Source organism: Vipera berus (assembly GCF_964194415.1).
Source record: "Vipera berus genome assembly, chromosome: 7".
Taxonomy (NCBI): Eukaryota; Metazoa; Chordata; class Lepidosauria; order Squamata; family Viperidae; genus Vipera; species Vipera berus.
The window spans coordinates 61960618-61984233 of record NC_138209.1 but is presented as its reverse complement, the minus strand read 5'-3'; the positions used below and the strand labels follow the sequence as shown (position 1 = coordinate 61984233).

The following is a 23616-nucleotide window of genomic DNA, read 5'->3' as shown; positions in this document are numbered from 1 at the left end:
TCAGCTCATTTTTTCAGTTTTCAAAACAAATAATTACCATTTATTTCCATCAATAATCTTTTGCCAGGAGAACCATAACATAATCCATCAATTTCACACTTTCCAAGTTTAAGTCTTATATTGATTTCATTTCTGTATAATTCTATTCCCCATAAATTTAATTTGTCGCTTCCATTTAGAGGAGGGTGAAGCAGAAATCCCCCCCCCACTTTCAGAGGATTTTTACTTCTGGGTTGTTGTTTTTTTCAGGAAATCAATCAGGTAGAAGAGAGAGAATCAATATTCTTATCCAGTTCAATCATGCTGTTTACGATCACACTTAATTTAGTATTTTTTGGCTTTGGCTGCATGCAGCTTGGGCTAGAGTCATGAATGACACTAGCCTTTCTTCTGCTGGTTTCTGGAGAACTTTTCCTGGATGTCCGGATTGACCACCATCTTTCCACAACCAGAGGGCTTCTCTCCTTTGCCACCTCTTCAGGGTGGCTTTTGGCCCATTTAGGGTCCTCAAATAGAGAGAAATCAGCCATAGGGTGCAGAGCTCCTCGATCCCTCGGCTGTTGCACTAACTGTGCAAAACTGGAAGCCTCTGTGTTTAGGTACTTTTAATTTAGTAAGATATGGAATGAGAAAGACTGTTGGATTAATCAGCAAAAACATTTGGTGTCCTGGCTAGATTCAGCTGACACTCTGTGTCTGCTACATATCATTTGGCATGATCATACTCCATGCTGAGCAAAAGACCAGGAGAGAAGCCTAAGGATGAGATTTCAAGTGCCCCTACCTGTTTCTCGATAGTTAGTTCTCGTTTTACAATTATAATTGAGCCCAAATTATGATCATAAATCATTGCAGCAACAGGTGGCTCATCATGTGACTGTGCTTGATTTTATGACCTTTTATTGTGGTGATTGTTAAGTAAATGTGGCAGTAATTAAGTGACCTCTGTGGTGCTTAAATAAATCTGTTTTATACAATGGATGTTTATTTGCCAAAAATCAGAAATTCAGGCCAAAAGCCATTTAAAAAAACATTAAAAATCAGAGTCAAGTAACCTTGGGAAACTACAAATAGCCATAAAGCTTAGGCAGTTGCCAAGCTCCCAAAATGCAATAATGTAACCGAAGGGGGCTTGCAAGACCATTATATGTTTTAAATTGGGCTGTAAATACCTTTTGGAAAGTCCATCATAACTTTGATTGGTTGCTAAGCAACAATTTATAAGTCAAGAACTACCTGTAGTTACTAGTGCGATGTCAAGGGGAAAGAAAGATAATCTAAGCCATTAGTTGGTTATGACAATTCACAAAGCCTATTTCTTAACAGAATAACATAGTGGGAAGGGACCTTGGAGGACTTCTAACCAAGGCTCAAGCAAAAAACCCTATACCATTTCAGAGAAATGGCTGCCCAATCCCTTCTTAAAAGCCTCCTGTAATGGAGCACCCACAACCTCTGAAGGTAAACCATTCTACTGGTTAATTGTTCTCACTTTCAGGAAATTTCTCCTTAGTTTAGGTTGCTTTTCTCTTTGATTAGTTTCCATCCACTGCTTTTGTCTTGCTTTCTGGTGCTTTGTAAAATAGGTTGACCCCCCCTTTCTTTGCGACAGCTCCTCAAATATTGGAACGTTGCTATCATGTCACCCCTAGTCCTTCTTTTCACTAGACTAGAGATATCCAATTGCTGCAACCATTCTTCATATATTTTAGCTTCCAGCCCCCTAAGGATCTTTGTTGCTCTTCTCTGTACTCTTTTCCGAAGTCTCAACATCTTTTTTATATTGTGGTGACCAAGACTGGATGCAGTATTCCAAGTGTGGTCATACCAAGGCATTATAAAGTGGTACTGACACTTCATGTGATCTTGATTCTATCCCTCTGTTAATGCAGCCTAGGATAGCATTGGCTTTTTTTTGAGGCTGCAGCACACTGTGCCTCATATTTAAATGATTGTCTACTAGGGTTCCAATATCCTCTTGCAGTTAATGTTATTGAGTCAGGTTTCATCAATATGTACCTGTATATTTGTTTTTTCTTAACTGAGTGTAAAAATCTTACTTTTCTTTCCATTAAATTTCATTTTGGTAGAAAGGACCCAGTGTTCAAGTCTGTCAAGATCCATATGGATCTTGAGCATTGCTTCTGGGGTGTTGGCTATTTCTGCCAGCTTGGTGTTGTTTGCAAATTTGATGAGTTCTCCTTCTATTCCCTCAACTAAATCATTTTATGAAGATGCTGAAGAGTACTGAGCCTAAGATAGAACCTGGGATATCCCATTCTTTACTTCCCTCCATGTAAATATATTTCCATTAAGCACTGTACCTTGAATGCAGTTTGTCAGCCAGTTACAAATCCATATGTTGGTGATGCTGTCTATCCCACATTTTTTCTAGCTTACCAAGAAGTAGGTTGTGGTCTACTTTGTCAAATCCAAGTATACTTGTCAACAGCATTCACTGGTCCATTAATTTAGTCACTTTGTTAAAGAATGAAATAAGATTTGTTTGGCATGATCTGTTTTGACAACCCATATTGGCTTCTGTTATAGCTTGGCTTCCTACTAGGTGTTCACAGATCTGTTGTTTGATTATCTTTTCCAGGATGTTCCCAGGTATTGATGTCAGACTGATTGGTCTGTAGCTTCCTGGATCTATTTTCTCTCTTTTTTGAAGCTGGAAACCACATCAGCTCTTTTCCAGCTTTATGAGAGTTCCCAGTGCTCTATCTAAGATATGGTTCAATGGTTACGAGATCATATCTGCCAGCTCCTTCAGAACTCTGGTATGTAATCCAACAGGTTCTAGTGATCTGAACTTGTTTAGTTGCAAGGTGGCATTAGAAACACAGGGATTTGAAGACCTCTTAAAAATTTGATTGTACAGGCTCTAATGGTGCAGAATTGGAAAAGAGGTCCAGCTGAGTACCACAGAGAAATTATATTATTGGCTTGGCTTCAAGTAATTTGAAAGCTGCAGTGATATAATGTTCGCCTATTATGACTGAAAGTGGTTCAGTGATATCACCTTGATTATTGCTATTCTTGTAATGAGTATAGTTATCATGATTATACAGTCATGAAAAGTAAGAAAACTTCATAATCTATGGTAAATAAATTAGCCATTATTTAATCATCAACATCATCAGGTTTGCTGGTAGTTTATACCAGCTAAATCTTTGAAGAACAGTCTAATGAGCACAATTTTACCGTATTTATCGAAAGGAAAGTTGGTTCTGAATTAACATGATTAAAAGAAAGAACAGACAGAAAACAATGATACAAACAGTCAGAAATTAAGTGCAATTCCCAACTTCTCCATCTAAACCATCTAAATTGCTAATTCCAACAGTCTCCAATTCCAAACTTACTTCTCTTTTTCAAGAAACCATATTTCAAAAAAAGTCTGTGATAGCTCAAAGTAAATGTATAACAATTGAATTAAGAACTATTGGTTAAAATTGCATTTAAAAATCTGATTTATCTCTTTCTCCCTATCCTAATTTCTCTATATTTATTACAACACTTACTTACTCATACACAGAAACACATGTGCTCCTTCCAGAAAAAACAATAAAAAGAAAAATGAATATGGAGACTGAGTAAGAAGGAAGTGGAATTACACTTGAAAGAGAAACATGAGGGGTATTAAACTGAATGAAAAAAAGAAAAAGTGAAGGGGTAATTCAATGCTATCAGACCTGGGCAGAAAAAACAGGATGACCAAAAATAGTAGCAATTACATTTTTCCACATCTCTACTAATACATGCATACACTGAATGTGATGCTGCTAATATGATCCCTCATATTTTACTAAGCATGGCAGGGCTTTTTCCCAGATTGCAACCAAAATAATCACATATTGAATCTTCATTTCTTATTTTTTAACCATGTATACATGGTCTCATGTGGTCATGAAGCCTGCCCTTCTTATTTCACAAGAATATTTTTATATATTATAATAGTTTTTTATGTTTCTGCAAACTGACAGTATCATTTTTTCCTTTTATATCATGCATTTGAATTACCATCTCTTATCCAAAACTAGAACCTGCAGTACATTTTACAGCAACCAGCTTTACATTTGCTACAGTTTCTGTTCTTTGTTTCAACAGAATGGATCATTCTGAATGTAGGGTCACCAAATTTGAATGGCAAAGATCAGATGGCCATTAGATGACACCAATGCTTTCTCATTCTTTTTGTTGCATTGGGTGATAATCCAAATTAATCCCAGTGATGATCTGGGATAATGATAATGAAAATCCCAGTGAATGTCTAAAGTGACATAAAAACCAGCCAATTATGCAACTGAAGTTTTCAAGACTTAAACTGAGAATTACAATTTAATCTGCCAAGAGAACCAGCTCATTCTCATCAAACTATCGATCAAGCACACTTTTTTAGCCAAGAAAAGCTATAGTTGATGATTCAACTAGAGCAGGGGTCCCCAACCCCGGGTCTGTGGACTGGTACCGGGATGTAGCATACCAGCAACTGGTCCGCACAAACAAGCAAAGCCCCATCCGTGGGATGCAATCAGCACATAAAACCACATACCCTCCGGTCTGTGGAAAAACCTTTCTCCATGGAACTGGTCCCTGGTGCCCAAAGAGTTGGGGACCTCTGAACTAGAGGACCATGTTTTTTAAGGAAGACATATGGTCCTTTATCTAAGCAGTTCAGCACTTCTCTAGAGCTCCATAAAGAAAGAGAAACTTCTGCTTAGTCCATCAAAGAAGCAAGTCTCATGCTGGGTTCCTCAAATCCTCCAACATGTTTGGAGCCATACACAGATTCAATTATATTGGTAAATATTTCTAAATAATTATCTATGTTCGAGATTCTATAATAAATTATTCATACAGTATTATGCTTCATAAGATAATGGATGCTACTGAACCTAGATATTGCACCAGAGCCTTATCCATGCATACCACAAAATGCTGCAACCTGCTGTAGAAAATTGGAAGCAAGAAAAAGAAAAGTGTGAAGGTATACTGGATCTAGGCTTGTTTACTCAAAAGTAGAAAAGTGCCTAACATAGTCTAGCTCTACAAATCAGTGCAAGCTTGCCCAGACACAGGATAGATGTTTATTTATTTAAGAACTCTCCTGATTGTTTTATACTTCATTACTAACTCTCTGTGACAACCCAACCATATATACTGCATATCTTGCTTCAAGCTAAAGAAGAGAATTTGACCCTGTTTGTCATGTTTATTGTTTTATACTATTTTTTGTAGGTTGCCCAAGGTCATTTATTCTGAGACAGGCGGTCCTATGAATTTGACAAACAAACCAGTCTCTTTGGAAATCTTAACCGTCCCCTGGATTTAGCAACATAAATTATCTTGTCCTTGAATCTGGATTGCCAGTAAGGGTTTTGTATAAATGCAAATCTGTATTCCTAAAGTCTATGGCTTAATATGATGAGTTCACTACTATTTCTAATTGTCAGCCTTGAATTCGTGCTATTTGATTTGAGTACCATTAGCCAAGACATGCAACTTTGAACATCACCACCGAAGATGAACAATTCAAACTAACTAAGGTTTATTTATTTATTCAAAGTAAATAAGGTTTTACCTTTACAGTTCTATCTTATATTTCAGTTCTTCACCATGGGAAAATAATACTTAAATATTGCTACATAGACAAAATACTCTTGCCCATCCTACAAAAGAGCTCATTAATAGGTCACAAAGATTGGCCAGTCATTTGTGACTTCCATTGTATTATATTGCTTATATTTTCTCTGGAATCGTGCATTGGTTGGTTTCATTTTAATCCTTTTGTCCTGCCCAGTCTTTTTTTTTTTTGAGTATGCTCTTTAGCATACCACACAATTGCCCATCCTCGGTTTATGGGATAACAAAGATCTTTTAATCAGACTATTCTATTTAACATTTACAATAACCTATATGAAGGTGGAATCTAGGATAAGAGCCTGGAGGTTTGCAAATATTTTTCTTTTATTTCATTCCAAACGAGCTGTAAAGAAAGAACAAAGCAATCCAGGTTTCTCAATGACTTTTAAATATAATAACAAGCAATGAGTGGATAAAAAGGCAAAGAAATATAAAAGATAGCTAATATACAAAAAACCTGATACAGGAATAGATCTATGGCTTGTTCTGGGTGGGCTATATTCTTTCCGCACTTCCGTTATGTGCAGCTGTTTCAACTGAAACAACAGTTCTTCCTCCTGGAGAAGTCAGATGTGCTCATTATTATTCAGGTCTTTAATAATGGCTGTATCTTTTGATATAGATATAAATATGAAGCTGCCCTTAAAGGGTGAGGAACTACAGGTACTAATAAATGTGACTGCTAGGCTGCTTTCTGGAGTTCAGTATTTGAACTGAACACTGATTCTATTTTGGCTTTATTTCCACACTAACTTGAGATGGTTATTATCTATAAAGCTCTAAATAGCTTGGGACCAGAATATTTGAAGAACTTTTCTGTAGACTTACTAGCAAAGCTAGTAAGCTCCGTGGGAAGACTAGAAACATTACTTCAAAGCAAGGAGCTAATGAGAATTATATCACAGATGCCATACCAAAAATTTGAAACTAGATCACAGTACTGGAAATACTATAGAAATATGTAAATGAACTACTGGTTAAAGCAGTGCTTCTCAATCTCAGGAACTTTAAATGTGTGGACTTCAACTCCCAGAATTCTTCAGCCAGTGTGTTGCTGAGGTTGAGAACATTGTGTTAGATAATATCAAGAAATATATTAGAGAAAAAATAGAGAAAAACATAAGTCTGAACAGCATTATTGCTGTTTTTCTCAGAATCTTTTAGAATAGTTGGTGTTGTACAGTTAAACAAGATTTTAGTATGAGGTATAGCCTTACATGCCCCATTTTCGGAAATTTCCAGTTTTATAAGTTTGAGAAAGAACCAGCTGGTGAAGGGACAAATTGTAATTGGAAGCATTACATGTTACTGGCAGATCTAAAGAGTCCAAATACATGTAATTAAATGCCAGAAAAACATACGTAAAACAATATTTTAAAAAGTTTCAGCACATAACTTGTTCATTCCTTTCATGAGTTTGTTGCTTCCAAGGTTAAATTTGTAATAAAACATATTGCAATTCAGTGTCTAGCTCACAAGCTAACTTTATGTTGAATAATAGGATACATACCAAAGATAAGATACATACTAAAGCAATAAACTTTCTTGAAAGTAGATTAAAAAAATTTAAAATCTTCATTTGAAATAGAAATGACAACAAAAATATTTTTGGAAGGAATCAGTAATATATTGTAACATGTATATATGTATATATGTATGTATTTACATTTGAAATGCATGTGAGCATGACACTGAATTAACTATATGGATTATTTTTCAAACAGCAGCATTTCTTTCTGACTGACTTAGAATATTTGTCTAAAACATGGAATGAATTCTGTAACAAGTGGATTCAAAAGAATCTCATCACTGCCATTTTTATTGTGAAAAAAATGTAAAAATTCCTGGGAGAGGGGACTATGTATTATTCATTATGCCTCATTTAAAATGTCTGTATAATAATCAATGTGGATTTCTTGATGAAATAACATCATATAGCAATAGCAATAGGACTTAAACTTATATACCACTTCATTGTGCTTTGCAGCTCTCTCTAAGCGGTTTGTAGTCAGCGTAATGCCCCCCCTCCCAATATGGCTCCTCATTTTACCGACCTCAGAAGGATGGAAGGCTGAGTCAACCTTGAGCCGGTCAGAATCGAACTGCTGGCAGTTGGCAGAATTAGCCTGCAATACTGCATTCTAACCATTGGTATTACCATGGCTCTTATATGCATATATTTTGTTTTTTCTTCCTCTTATACAGTACAAAGTCATTATAATCCATACCTTCTGAACTACCATCAGCACTAAATTGGCAAAAACAAAGTTAACATGTCTGAGAACCAAAGCTTATGGGATTTTTTATTCTTGAATTTAAAAGCTGCTCTTTTTGCCTGGTGTCTACAATCATGCTCACATCAAATCAACACAAACTATTCTTATCAGGTATTTTCTGGTAGGCCTATTTATTAATGTTGGGAACAGCCAAATCTTGGGTCAAATCATAACTGCTTTGAAAACAGCCTTTCGTCTTTCAAATAACTGTTACATTTCCATATCTGTATATATTCAATGAAAACAACATTCAGTTGACTTGATTTCACAATATTTATTTTATTGGTCTTCTATTCTTATTAATAAGTGAATTAATAAATAAATAGAAGAAAACTTTGTTAAAAACAATAGAGGTAAATAAACACAATTTCTTTTGGAATCCACAGCACCAGGTTTTTAGAAGGTCTTGATTTTGATTATTGGATTATTGAATGTGTCATTAATCAGACCTAAGTGTTTGGGATTTGCAGATATTCTCAGAAGAAGGTTCAGGAAGTTTTTACACTGAAATGTGTGTGGTGGATTGTCAGCAGTGGAGCTAGTAACATTCCTGCCCCTCAATCTCTCTTGTGGTAACTCATTAACTAAGAAAGCCAAGATAATTTGGTTAAAATTAGAAGGGTCCACAAGGGGATTTGTACATTACATTTCCTTCTTCTCTTAATATGAAAACTAATAATACAAATCTTTTAAAGTTGAAAGACTAGCCAGTAAATTTCTGCTTGTAATATAGCCATTTTATAGTATTCATGACATTTGGAAATGTGATTTGTTTCTTCTTATAGAATTTATTTGCCAAATCATCAGAATGGGAAAAGACACCCTTAGAATATGCTTAACTGAATATCATACATTGAATTAAACTTGATTAGAAGCATTCAGGCCCATATTTCATCTTTCCTGAAGGCATGGAAATGTTCTTCTTGACATGGGCATGGCTTCAGATTGAATGTCAAAAAGCTACTTTGGAGTACAGATCAGAACAAATGTAGATTCTTTTTCAAATTGAATTTAAGTTTTGTATCATCCTAAAACATAATCCTGGAGACATACATTTAAGCATGTTGAAAGCAAAAGTGATTAGAAGCTACATTAGAAGCTACATATTGTATGTTCCAGGAGCACATCAAAATAACGAGAGCAGATAAAAGTACTTTTTGAAGGAAATTTTAGTTAGCACTCATGAACTAATAAGATAATCTGCTATTTTCATCACAAATAGAACAACTGCTAATGAGCTGTCTGATGGGATGCACTCTACCCTTTTTTAACATCTCAGATGCTACATTCAAATTTGCTTACAAAAAAGCTGTATTCCTGATTATACTAAGCATTCTCCTGAAATACCATTTTAATACAGTTCAATAAAATGAATGAGTGACAATAAAATAACATAATTGTCAAATGCTACCTGAGACATCTCTCGTGGTGATGGACACTGTACATTCAGCACAGGCTTGCATTTTAAGGAAAGTGTAAGATATGTGAATCAGCAGTTGACACTTAGGAACTCCTTTTTCCAATGGTTAGCCACACAGACAGATATTTAGACTGGATTTGGCATTTTTGTTCACTGATAGTCTCCCTCCCAAGGACCTAGGGTAGGCAGATATTCTTTAATAATATTAAAAGTATCACCGCAGGATAAGTTATTACTAGTAACGCTGCCTTTTGCGATTGACTGCTGGTGATTTCACCCCTGCCATGGTGTTTAGGTAGTGCTCCACATGATTTGGAATTGCATCCAAGGTGCCTATTACTATTGGTATTATATTTGCTTTCTTTTGTCACAGTCTTTCTATTTCTATTTGCAGGTTGTATTTTGCAGTTCTTTCTCTTCTATCCTGCTTTCTCCAGGTAGTGGCACATAAATTACCTGGAGAAGTTTCTTTTGTCTTTTGTGGTGGTTTTTTGTCTTTTTTATCAACAATCATTAACTCTGAGCGGTTGTGTGGCAGATGCTGTACAGATGCAGTTCTGTACAGTATGTATTTAGTCTGAAGTTTGGCCTTGTGAAGCTAGAATTAGCCCCTCTGTCTCTTTCTTCAATTTTCCTGCTTCTAGCTATTGCCAGGTCTGCTTTGCCTGCTATTTTTTTAAAATGCAATACTTTGCCTAGCCACGTCTCTTTTCTATTTTTCATTTGGTCTGTCTTATAGGCCAGTTCAGTCTCTTTGCTATTTAGTAAATCTTCATAATGTACTAGCTTCAGTGCATCTATTTTACCCTCCTGCAGCTATTCTTCTAATGCCTCTTTTTCTTCTTCAGCTGTGCGGTGTATTTGCAACATTTCAGAACCATTTTATTTTCTTTGGTAAATAGAGTCTGTCAACATCATTGTGTGGATGAAGGGCATGATTCATTCTCATTATTTTTCTGAACTTTCTAACCAGGGCTTCTACTTCAGCTTGAGTCCTGCTCACCATTACAGCTGCATAATTAACAAAACTATTTTTCCCCTGTTGATCGTAAAGGTGACACATTTGTCCAGTTCAAACTCCATTGCAATATCTTGGTTGTATAAACGGAGAGTTGAGAAACAATTTTGTTTCAGATGGTGTTTTTCTATACAACTTCAGATTGTCCATATAAAAGAGGTGCAATAGTTGGCAGATGTTTTTCATGTTGGATAGCCATGGCCTGAACTTGTTCAATATTATTGACAGGAATCAGTGCAAACACAAACAGTAGTGGTGATAGTGAATCTCATTAGAACAGGGGTGTCAAACTTGTCATCCGGAATCCACGCCCACCCCATTGCCGGCAATGGCAAAACTGTCTCGATACGTTGCGCGACATCATATGATATCGCGAGTTAGACATGTCTGCCTTAGAAGATTCCTGTCTTGATATTAACGTCTCCTAATCTATCACCATTGACCAGCAACCATGTCTTCCATTGTGCCACCAGTTTTTGTACAACACGTGTGTTGTTTCTACTGACTCCTGTTATTTCTGGCACTTATCCAATCATGACAGGGAATCAATGCCTTCTTGTAATCAATCCAATCTACATTCAAGCTGGTTTTATTTGTTTGTTTATTAGATTTATTGGCTGCCCCCTTTGCCTCAAGATAACTCTATACGTTCTTGCAGTTTTTCAAAATCATCTTATAAATTAGGGGCTGATATTTGTTTCTCGTCTGTTTGGGCAATTTCCCTTTTGGTCAGGGGGAAAAAATTTGTTTACAACTAGATGCTGTTGGACTGCATCAGTTATTACATCAATAAGCAATTTAAAATTTATTCATAATCAGGTAATTGGCCTGTAGTTGCCCGGTGCTTTCTTTCTTTCTTTCAAAGCTGAGATGACATTTAAAAAGATGTCAGCTGATGTCCAAACCAATTCCAGCTGAATGATAGGAAAAACCTCCTAAAAGTAACAGCAGTTTACAGGAGGTGGCTAGCTCCTTCCTGTTTGCAGGAATATGAGTGGCTGCCAGCTTTGGTTGGACTCTTCCAACTTCATTATTCTAACACACATTTTTATAATTAAAATGCTAAGAATTTATCATGCAAGTATCATTTCCAAGTAGTTTAATCCTTACACTGAAAATACAGCCACAAATCTCCTTTAAAAGGACCTTATTCTTCTAAGGTTCTGTTCTGTTGTTTGTTTTGTATCCATGATGGAAGAAGTGAAACACATTCCGGACCATGATTGATGAGATTTATTCCATGAAAATGTGTTGCTTAAATGAAATGGAATAAATTAAATAATTGATCATTTTAATGGGAAAACAAAGCAGAATATACAGAAATGTGCTTTTAAAATATCATCTAGAAGTGATATGGAAGCCTTTAAAAGTTCAGTTATCAGCAAAATGCAAAGTTTCAATTAGGAATACACTTTTATTAATATTACACTTTATTGGTATCTTAATAAAATATTATCACTTGCTCAGGAAATGGTTTTACTGATATTTTTGTAGTATTCAAAAAACATCTGGATACAATATGGCACATTTATAAATGTTTTGTCAGCACTACTTGACAAACCATTCTTAACTTACAACATCAAGGGAAACTCAAGGTCTTAGTCAAACAAGTACACCATTATGCAAGTGAAATTTGATCAGCTATTAAAATGAAACATAAATGACCATCACTTAAAATATAATTGTAATTTTATTTTTTAATTACATGTATACTGTATGTATTGAATCCAAAGATATATAGCAGCCTAATGAGAATTAATTTAGTGAATATAGCAAAGATTCATTAGTCCTATTCACACATATTGAGTAGGTTGTCACCAATATAGTTAAATTTATTTGCTACGGAAAAATGAATTTCAAATAGTTTCTACGTGAAGAAGCCTAATGGTTTCTTTTACAATAAATCATTTGATATAGTATAATATCACACTGAAAGTCAAATAAATATGAGGAATGAAACAATGGAGAATGTACAGTATTTGCTATTTGTAGAGAAACATTGAAAAAGTTGTGTTTATCAAGTAAGAATATTGGTTTATATTATATTTTATTCTGATTATAGAAGATAATAAAATAACATAGGTTTCTCATATGCATCAAAGTCACTGTCTCATAAGTGATCATAGCACTTTTTATCCAATACTCATGGTGAATTACACATTCAATGCCTGTTCAAGCCACTAGCATCTGGATACATCACCGCTGCATTTTTTCCCCTTTTTATTAATGATCATATGGATGTTGCTTTTTTCAAACAAAAACAATGAACAATGACAAAACTATGGAATGGTTTGTGGAAACAGCTCTAGAGAAAAAACTTAAATACCGGCTGTAATAAAAATTGGAAATAATCTGGATTGAAATGTATACAGCATGGAAGAAGAAAGTGAACCAAATAAGGACTAGACTAAATGTGTAGTTATGCTTATAATGAGCTTTGCTTGGTATTATGGGAGTAGAACTTTAGGACTTGATATCATTATTTTCCTATACAACTCAGAGAATGTCTCCCTTGCTTAATTTTTGCAACGACAGGACAATAGCATTCAAAACGGGTTCTTATATATTTTTTATTTTACAAACTACTATGGCCCATAAATTAGGAGTCTGATAGAATTGTATCTGAGTAACAAATCTTATCAAAAGACATAAGCTTTCACAATCTGCAGCCCACTTAGTCAGCTCCATGGAGTGGCTAATCTGAAGCAGGATTTAAATCTGGATGGTGGGCGTGGGGGAAAGGGGAGACAGGGTGGCTATGAAGATACAGTTAAATGTGACTACAGGTAGTCCTCGACTTACAACAATTGAGCCCAAATTTTATTGTTAAGTGAAACATTTAAGTGAGTTTTGCCCCATTTTACGACCTTTCCTGTCCCCATTATGTGAATCACTGCAGTTGTTAAGTTAGTAACACAGGTTGTTAAATGAATCTGGCTTCCCCATTGACTTTGCTTGTCAGAAGGTCACAAAAGGGGATGGGGTGATCCCAGAACACTGCAATGGTCATAAATATGAGTAATGAAAACATCTGAATTTTGATCACGTGACCATGGGGATGCTGCAATGGTCATAAGTGTGAAAAATGGTCATAAGGCACTTTTCCAATGTTGTTGTAACTTTGAACAGTCACTACATGAACTGTTGTAAGTCAAAGACTACCTGTATATGTAAGACATATACAAGTATCATAATAATTAACATTTGTAATATGTTGAAAAAACAAACATTATATTTGTTGAGGCCTTCAGAGGTAGTTTGAAACCTATGCATGTAAGTTTAGCAATCTCTAGCAAAATTGTGGTGGTAACGATTCTTTTTTCCAGAAGGACTACTCTTTGAGATCGGTAGAAATATTTTAACCTATGAAGTGGAAATGATTACTTTATCCTTAATCCCTCTCCTTATTTCTTACCCTGATGTGTCCTGGGAGTAAAGTTACAGTATCCTCGGAATGGTGTTTCTTTAAAAGAGAGAGATAAAAATATTTTGCTCCCTTTATGTCTGCCCCAGTGGACACCAGAACACCCTGCAGAACACAGACCTCTTTACTCACATAAAAGTAGCAAAGGAATCAAGCACGGAGAGCTGCAAATAGCTGCTCTTGCCAGCCCAACGCACTCCGGATGCCTAGTGTTAATGAAGCTGATAATACAGCTTCCATATGCAATTGGCTGGATCAGAAATGGTTGTAGATGAATTCTGGGAACGATAATGCCACACATTTGAAGTGCACCAGATGGGGAAAGTTTGCTACACAGGCTTGCTTGGGAATGGTTTCCATTTAATTCACAATGGAGATGTATGTATGCAGTTACAGCACAATAGTCTGAAAGAACATATTCTGTAATGGAAAATGAAGGCAGTAATATCGCTGTTTGTCTGCGGTAATTTCTGAAAAGTGTCCCTTTGTGCTCTCTACTCTCCCAATTCTTGCTAATGTAGATATCTAAAAAAGGTCCACAGAGTCAAAATTTAGAATTAGGTAAGTATGTAGCAAAGTGATCCCTAATTAATATTTTGATCCCAACATAAGAAGAGACTAGACGTTCATCTGTCTGAGATGGTATAGATTCTCCTGCTTGAGCAGGGGGCTGGACTAGAAGACCTCTAAGGTCCCTTCCAATTCTATTCTATTCTATTCTATTCTATTCTATTCTATTCTATTCTATTCTATTCTATTCTATTCTATTCTATTCTATTTTTGCAGTATAAGCAAATTCAGCAAGTCTGCAGAATTGTCAGAAGTTGGTTGCAAGGAGTGGGGCTGAGGCCAGGGGGAGGCAAAAGCAATTTAGGAAGTTCCAGTAAAAGACAATCTGCTTTTATTAATTTATTTCTCAGAATGACACATGGAACAATAGTTCCTGAGGGACTCTGGAGGTAAGAAATTTGAATTTTAAAGGCCACATCACATAAACATGGCACATATAATTCATAAATGTCAAGCAAAAATGAATATATTTCAAAACATTCTGTTCCCTTAAAATTATAACTGCAGAAAGCATGGAACACATTCATGAGAAGAATACAAGTTTTCTGGCTGATTTCTTGACACCATTTGAATACTGGCATTTACATTTTCAATACGCTGTTAGGACATGTCTTAAAATATATCATCAAGCATATTTCAGATATATTATCTCTGTGTCTTTCTCTCCAGACGTGCACATACACATTTTGGGGAGGAGGGGAATTTGCATCTCTGCATCTGTTTCCATTGCTGAGGATGAGAGAGTGGGTGAACAAATTGCTGCTGCCCTTTTGTTGCTAGGTCCATACTGCCATCTGGTGGACATCTTCCTACAAGCACTCTTACAAAAGAGTTCTACCTATCACAATCCCCTGCACGTCTCTTTTGAAGTGAGGCCCACTAAGTTAAGTGGATCTGTCTAATATTGATATCTTTTGTAAAAGGTAACATTTAATACGATATGTATTTCTTAACTGCAGTATCAGATCAAATCAATTTTTATTAGTCAAAGACTAGAATAAATTACACTCTCTTATCATGAATTAAATTGTTAATAATGCATACTTCTACATAATCACATTAAATTATTTACTTTTCTCTTTTATCATTTACTTCTTAGTATGTAGTAATGACACGTATAAGCCAAAGAGAAAAATGTAAGTTTGTCAACTATCAGATCACTATTGTGTCACATTCACTGTTTTTTTAAAAATTATTTTATTTAAAATGTGTGCTTTAATTCTTTTGGCAATTTTTAACTGCATTAGCAGGCATAACATGAATTAAAGCAAGCGTTCATTTATATTGGAATAGTTTATATACTCAAATAATTATGCAATAATACTCCCTGGCTTTCTTTTCTAGAATATTTATTAACATCTATTACCATTTCTCACTTATCAAGGTATTTGTTGGATTAGGTCCATTACTCAAACAACATGTGAAAGACAAAGAACAATAGCAATTGGAAACCAATCTACTGGAGTACACCAGGTGAGGATAACCGATATATTTATAGCTTCAAGTCTGTCTCTTCTTCTTCTTGCTGCATTCCATATAACCTTCACTTTTCTTCCTTAATCACTGGTCACAGCTACATCCAGAACTAATGTATTTACCAGAAAGGATGAAAATCGTAAATTATTACCACCACTATTCCTGCCAAAAAACGTTAGACTGAAAAATCTTATATTCTCCCTGTGTATTTTTTGCATTTTAAAATTATGGGCGGAACATTGTAGCCTTCCTTTAAGGTGTATACACTCAGAAAAATATATGACATTTTGATTTCTCTATATTTTGTTTTTATTTGATGATTTTACTTGTTCACTTGTTTTCTGTTGCTTTAATTTGGACTATGAAAGGATACTACTAGCATAAGTTACTCGGTTATGAAACTGAGTTTCTTAGCAACTTTAGAAAACAGTTGTGGTTTATTTTGGCATATGTACTGTTTCATGCCTATCAATAATGGATTGCTACATATTTGAGACTGTTGCATATTTGAGCCAAAAATCAAATGTACATTTTATCTGATGCTTTTCAGTAATGGCACTGGCAGTTAAAAGTGCCGTGTAAGCAAGTTTTGCATGATCCAATGATCTGTCTTCAATAGAAAATTAAGTGGACACAGTGGTTAAGATGCCACTTCTCAGATTTGACTTGGGCAATTTTTGAGAGTGCTTTAGTAGTTGAAATGAATCAATCTCCCTTCTTATATGGTATATGATATGCTTGCGTGGAAAGCTCCAGTGGGCACTAATTAGGTACAGTACTATGCAAATGTATTCAGCCCCCACCCAAGTTTTCAACAATTTCTTTCTTGGGCTTACCTTGCTCATAACATTTAAGAATCTAAGGAAGGTGTTATTGTAATTATTTATTTTCTTTTGAAAGAAATTGTTAGATATATGCATTTATCTATCAACTACATATCTAGTTCAAGTGATTAATTGCTCCTATTTTTGTCATTATGCTACAGTGAATACCTAGAAAAATATTTTTTCATTCCTCTGTTGCCACACTGAGATATAAAAATTATAGTGAAGAGGCTGAGAATAAATTAATATACAAGAATCTTACTTTGCCTGAACTTTACCTCAGCATTTCAGTTATAGAGATTATTTAAATTAGCCAAATGATTTTACAAAGTTGAAGGAAATCACTAATTTGTACTAATTAATTTATATACAATTCTTTTTTAAAAAAATCCACATTAGTATACTAATGTTGTAACATATTTATAACATATCGTGTCATATGCATATTAGTAGCTTAGAAAGCAACTATACAATAAAAAACTGTTTTTTATAAAGAGAGGCTTCACAATGGTCTTCAGCAAGATATTAAAAGATAAATAAGCCATTTGACCCTATGATGTTAATATTAAAATATTACACACTTCACTTTGTGTTTCCTAACAAATCCAACTGGCCTGATCACTGACTAATATTAGTTATATTATGAAAATTCCAGAGAGTTATCAGTTAACTACATTTCAAATGTTAAAGGAATTTGAAGTACAGCCAACAAATGAGAAACCTGTTAAGGATGAAGGAACAAATCCATAATCTCATGACCTAGAGCAGCCCAAGCTGAAGATGGTAGTCCATGTAATATGCTTTAGTTTAATCAAGGAGTAATCATGTAGAACTGCACATTTTTTCCTATACTATTTGAAAGACAGCGATGGCAGAGGATGAAGCCATACATTGGGGACAGAACTGATTTTTCTTACAGTGGTTCAACTGAATCATATGCAAGCCTGTATCTCACTCCAAGTGTCCCACCTAAGCATTATTTGCCAATATATTTTATGTTACCATTTAGATTTATATCTTATTCCAGACTGGGGTATAAATGTATGAAGGAAACTCTCATTCAAATGAATTTGCACTCATTATGTGATATACTTGAAAGGAAGATCTTTGGATAGGTTCTGCCTATCAAGAGGTTAGGGAAGTGGGGGTTTGGGGCCAGTCCTCTTTGGTGGCTACCATTACCATGTAACAACTTCTTCCTGAGGCCTGGTCAGACCCCATTCTGGGCCTCTTTAAAAAACTTCTAAAAGCAACTCTTCCCCTGAGCACTCAAGGCTTAATTTTGATCACTGTGGTGTATTTTTTTTTCTTACAAAGTATGAATTGTTGAGCATGTTATAAAAGTTCTATGGAGTTTTTTTCAAAATGTTGTTGATTTTTTTAGTATGAAGATTTTTAAAAAATATGGGATAATATACAAATGATAATAATTTCTTCCAAGCCAAACTTATTTATTAAATGTATAGCTGTCCATTTTATACTTGTGGCTCTCATGTTAATTCACCATTTATCTAATATTTTCTCTTCCTTCTATCTCATTCACCATTTCCTCCCTTTCTTCATTATCAAATTTCAGTTGTTTGCATCTATATGACATGAAATGTCTTTTTCTTCTTATGTCTTTTTCTGGTTCAGTCATATAAAAGTGGTAAATTTTAAACTAATACATTTCTGTATAAAACATTTGATTATATAGTTAAATGTTTTAATTCTAATATTACAAAACTTAGACGTTAAAGAGATTCATCACCTCCATATAAAATATATTGTTTAATTGTGACTTTCTTATTTATCTTAAGTGTATAGTAATGTCTTATTTATAAGTATAGTAAATGAGTTAATTAGTATTCAGTTGTAGTGCTAGTTCATTATAATTTTGGTTTCAAAATACTGTGGTAGGTTAATTTAATTTGAATTGTTTTTTCACTCTCTGACTAGTTGTATTTTGTTTCTTTAAAAGTATTGTGTTTATTTTTATTTTAAAACTTTTATATTTCTCCATTTCCTGATCTTTCAAAGTATATACTTAATCATCCCTACTGATTCTAGTGGATTTATTAATTCTTTTGATCTTGACTGTGCCATACTTCCAAAAAGAGGTGGGTAAGGATCATTCCTTCCTAGAAACCATTTTTCTGCCTAAAAAGAGAGGAAAATAGATCAAGAAAATGTAGTCTGCATGTACCCAAAAGCCTTTGAGTTAAGTTCTATGCTTTTGAGGGCTATGCTTCTGAAATAAAGATAGATTTGAGACTTGAATCCTACCTGTAATAATGGGGTATTGCCAGTGGTGGGATTCAGCTGGTTCGCACCAGTTCAGCAGAACCATTAGCTAATTTTTTGTTGTCCAAACCCAGAATGGACTTCCGGAAGCGGCATCCACATAGAGAACTGATTGTTCACATGTTTGTTCACCATTTTGTCCAAGTGTTTTCTGGAAGACTAACATTCTCTCCTTCCCCCTTGATCTCACTCCTTTCTCATAAAGAATTCAGCGAAACCTTTAACATTATCAATTTTGAAATGTTGTGAAATTTCAATGGTAATATATTATGTAATAATTAATACAAGGAATGAAGATTGGTATTGCCTACATAAGCCTACTCCACAATAAAATAGGTTTAAGAGTAACTTGGGGATGTTTCTACTATGACAGCTATTACATTCAATATATTAATTTTCAATGCAGACAGCTTCATTTAACTATAATCTTTAACCTATGAATGTGTAGAATATGCTTTTTAATCCACGGAGCAGATTATGGTTTTAGTTAGCATTACAGTGTTAATGAATTTGAGCAATTAGCTTCCTGAGAAGGGACAAAATAACAAAGTATATTTCTAATAATTCTAGCTGGAAGTTATTTTTCTACTCAGGCCATCACGTGAAGAGTCAGTCTAGCCATCATTCTCTTACTATATAACTTTTAAGGTGTTGTACTGATATTCTACAAATCTGTAATGTGGGCTTTGTAGTCATTCAATTCCAGCCCAAAATTACTCTGTAAGATCAGGAATCAACACTTTCTTGACCATTGTATTCCACTGTATTATTCCAATAAACCTACGCTAAGTTTAACAATGTCCAATTCAGTGATGAACATCTTAAGAGATATTGTTAAACAATAAAGTGAAATAAAGGACACATTTTTTGTATGTAAATAATTAAGTGGAAAGAAAATGAAATAATTATAATGGTTTTTAGTTTGGTAGTAGCAGCCATAATTATTTGTTGTTCCATCATCCATCCCTTAAATAAATGTGTTTTTCAGTTAAGGATAAAAAAACCTGAAAGATGATGATGATGATGATGATGATGATGATAATAATAATAATAATAATAATAATAATAATAATAATAATAATAATAATAATAATAATAACAACAACAACAACAACAACAAAACAAAAACCTAAGCAATTTCAGGTTTGATTTTGCTCAGTATTATTTTTGTTATATGATCTTTCAATATCTACACTGTTTCCTTTGCTGAAACAACCTGGAAACGTATTATACATATAGGTGTGTGTGTGTGTGTGTGTGTGTGTGCCTGTGTGTATCCTTCTCTAGCTCAAAGTGGCATATACATCACTCTTCCCTACCATTTTTTACTCCCAACAAATCTGCAAGGTACACTGGAATAAAAGGGAGTGACCTGCTCAGTTATCCAGTGACCTTATGTGGAAGCCAATGAATTTGGACTACCTTGTACAAGAAGAGTATCAAGTTAAGGCCAAGCTGCAGAAGGAAGGCTTTGTCATATGTTTACTTTGGACATGCTAAAAATTCATTGAAGATATGCCAAACAAGACTGTGCTATTCTCCAGTTATCTTCATTCTAGCAGCATTACTATACAGGAAGAGACATTTCTATCCCAAATTCAGAACCTTAGTGCCTTCTATTCATTTCTTTCCTCCTCGAATCAAAAGACAGCTCCTTAAAGTGATGTGATTTATTGAAAAGAGACAGAGGCAGTATAATTCTAAAATGGAAAAATTGCAAAAAGGAAAATGGCTGTTCAGTATTTCTGCAGCTATTGCTTTTCAGAGCAATAATCCAGCTGCAGCTTTTTGGTTGCTTCCTCTAGCACTCCCTTGCCATGTATCTTTTTTTCCAAACCAAACAAACAAGATGTCAAAGGTTTGAAAGAATCATAGGAATAATTGTGTCTTTTAGCATACATACTACATGGAATCTTGCTCCTGATGCAGCCATCTCAAGGTATAGAGCAAGCTTGATATAAGTGATCTTCTGCCATGTGCAACCAGCCAGCCATCGATATATGATCCAGAAGGAATATCTCACAATTACTCTCATTTTATCCACTTCAACTTATACTGTATATGTCCCAATCATATGGCAAAATATATTTTTTCTCGACATCCACTTCTATACTCTATTCTACAGAACCAAGAACCAAGCATTTTGCCTGCTAAGGAAAGGTTGAGAGATGAAAATATGTTTATCCTTTTCTGTAGAAGGATAAAATGAATTGTGATAAACGAAGGTAAAAAAAAGTAATCAGATTTAAAGCTTCTACACATTCTATAAGAAAAAAATAAAACAAAACAAATAAATAAAAATCCAACCCCAAATAATCCCTTATGACAAGAGAAAAAGAGAAGAATTAATTTCAAGAGGCAAATATACCAGCATAGGTGGGGTGAATTTTAGAAACAAATAGAGAAAATCACAGTCCCCTCTCAGACAGGTGAGCCTCTGATGTTGAGAAGGGTGGGGTCCTTCCTAAACTGAAGCCAATATATATAAAACAGAAATAGAACCTGTAATATGTTTGGAAATCAACTGCCAGCATAAGCGGTACAATCCAGTTTGAAAGGTAAGGAATGGAGGATGGAGGGATCATAGTGAGAGGCAATCATAGCTGGAGGGATACTCCACAGTTTAGGCTCCTCAGCCCTCCGCCAAGTTTTCCCAAGATTATTTTGGGAGAGATAAATGCCAAAATCATTACCCTCATTCTTTGCATCATTCACCTAATCCACACAAAGGCTGTTGCTGCCCCCAATCCTACCAATCTAGGGAACGCAGAGTTTCACAAGAAGAGCTTGATTACTCACATGCATTGGTGACAGCAAAACTGTTGGCCACCTCCAGATTGTCAATGTGCGGTGACAGTCGGAATTCTGAAGTGGAAAACTGAACCATTCCTACACGAAATGCACTGTATTCCTGGTCTGCTCCCCTGGGGAAGAGACCTCCTGTTGGATGACAGACAAACATAAAAACAGAACAAGAGACACAGAGAGAGGGAACATCAGTGCTGCAGGCTGAGCTGTCAGAGTATCAGCCCTGTTGGGGGAAATAGCCTTGGAACCTGCCTCAGACTAGAATGGCTTCCAAGCTCACTAATTTTAAGGACAATCTGTCCTAACCTATTGGTCATACCATCCTGCTTTTTAGCAATTGTAAACCTTGACTAAGTTTGGTTGACAGGCTGGGGGTGGGGGGATGGGGAGGCAGGGGCCACTCTGAATATCCTTCACCATGTTAATGTCACTGATCCAGATTCTTTTTTTTTTTTGATCCACCCAAAGGATCTGGTTTCATGATTTCAGGGGGGAAATTATCTGTACAACTGGTTAGCAAAAGGCATTCCCTTTTAAAAGCCATTTGTGGAAATGAACAGTTTTTTAGTGGGAAAAGAGTACAGCTGGAAAGCAGTCATTTGAGTTGTGAAATAGGCTACTGGGAACTGGTCTCTAATGAAGGCACTCTTAGCATCCATTTCTTTCAGCAGAGAGGCTCAATCTAAGTTTACATGCTATGAACTGGGGTAGAATCAAATCTCCTTTAGAGGAAAAATAAAACAAAAAACAACCCCCCCCCACAAAACAACAACAGACTTTGGGGGATGAAGACAAAAGGTTTGCTCTCCAGATGAGACTCACCTATTTGTATGCCGTTTGAGAAGACCCCCCAGATGAATCCCCAAACCAAAAGAGCCAGGAAAAGAGAAATCTGCTGAATTTTTTGCATTGCCATGAAAAGTAGAGCATCCACCAAGCCAGAAATATTCCTCTGCTGCTGTTGCTGCCTCCTCCTCCTCCTCCTTTTCGTCCTCCTATTCCGCTACTACCGCCTCCTTCTTCCCTGACCGTTTCTCGCTCAGCAAATTAAGATCCTCTGCATATTGAGCAAGCAGCTGAATGAAGGACTGGAGCTGGAGAGGATCTCCCAGCAGAAGCAAAAGAATCTGGGTGGGAGCTTTGGCCCGCTGCTGCAGTGCTCTAGGGGCTAGCCCAAGGAAGAAAGAGGCGGCTTGAATGCAGTTTTTCAATGCTGCTGTTGTGGTCCCGATGCTTCGGTACATCCAGCTCCTTCGCAGGCTACCACACACATTCACCCCTTTCTGTCTCTCACACACACACACTCACGCGCGTACACACACATACACAGACACACACACACAGGCACGAACAGAGTCCGGGTAAGGCAAAGGAAGGAAAAGAAGCTAGGCGTGCGCGTACCCGCGAACGCGCCTCCGCCCCCTCTTGGCTCGCCCCGCGCAGGCCTGGAAGCGCGAGTCCAGGGCGCCTTTTCAAGAGGGGAGGGGTGGTTTCCTCTGCCGCACGGCTCTCCTTGATGAGGGGCTCGCCGTTTTCAGCACCGGGGACAGCGCCAACGAAGCCTCTGTTCGAGACCAACCCACTCCTCAGCCCGCCCCCTTATGCTGCAGTAAAGCACCCCCCCACACACACACACACACGGCAATTGTGATTACTTTGCCTCCCTCCCTGTCCATCTTATTACGAGAAGCATAACCTTTTGGTGTAAGAAAACATGATGTGGGCTGCACAAGCTGCAACTTAAGAAATTGCCTGGCTTTCGAAGCTCCTTCTTCCCCTCCCGTCCCCTACTCAAGGAGCATCTTGGAGGAGCAGCGGTCTTGCTACTTGCTTTGTACATGCTAATGCCCTTTTTAAAAATCCTGTGC

General features: G+C 36.0%; 1 protein-coding gene across 2 annotated transcripts in view; it reads right to left on the bottom strand.

Moving 5' to 3' along the window:
• The window catches only part of GRIA2 (glutamate ionotropic receptor AMPA type subunit 2), a gene marked incomplete at its 3' end in the record, with an annotated part of 119611 nt that extends 96887 nt beyond the window's left edge, over positions 1 to 22724 (bottom strand). For both annotated transcript variants that reach the window (XM_081332755.1, XM_081332756.1), the window contains exons 1-2: positions 22571 to 22724; positions 21740 to 21880 (exon numbers count right to left, since the gene is read on the bottom strand). In XM_081332755.1, the coding sequence (XP_081188881.1) occupies positions 21740 to 21880; positions 22571 to 22664 (235 nt within the window). In that variant the 5' untranslated portion in view covers positions 22665 to 22724. The remainder of the gene's footprint in view (positions 1 to 21739; positions 21881 to 22570) is intronic.
• Between the last annotated feature and the right edge of the window lie 892 nt (positions 22725 to 23616).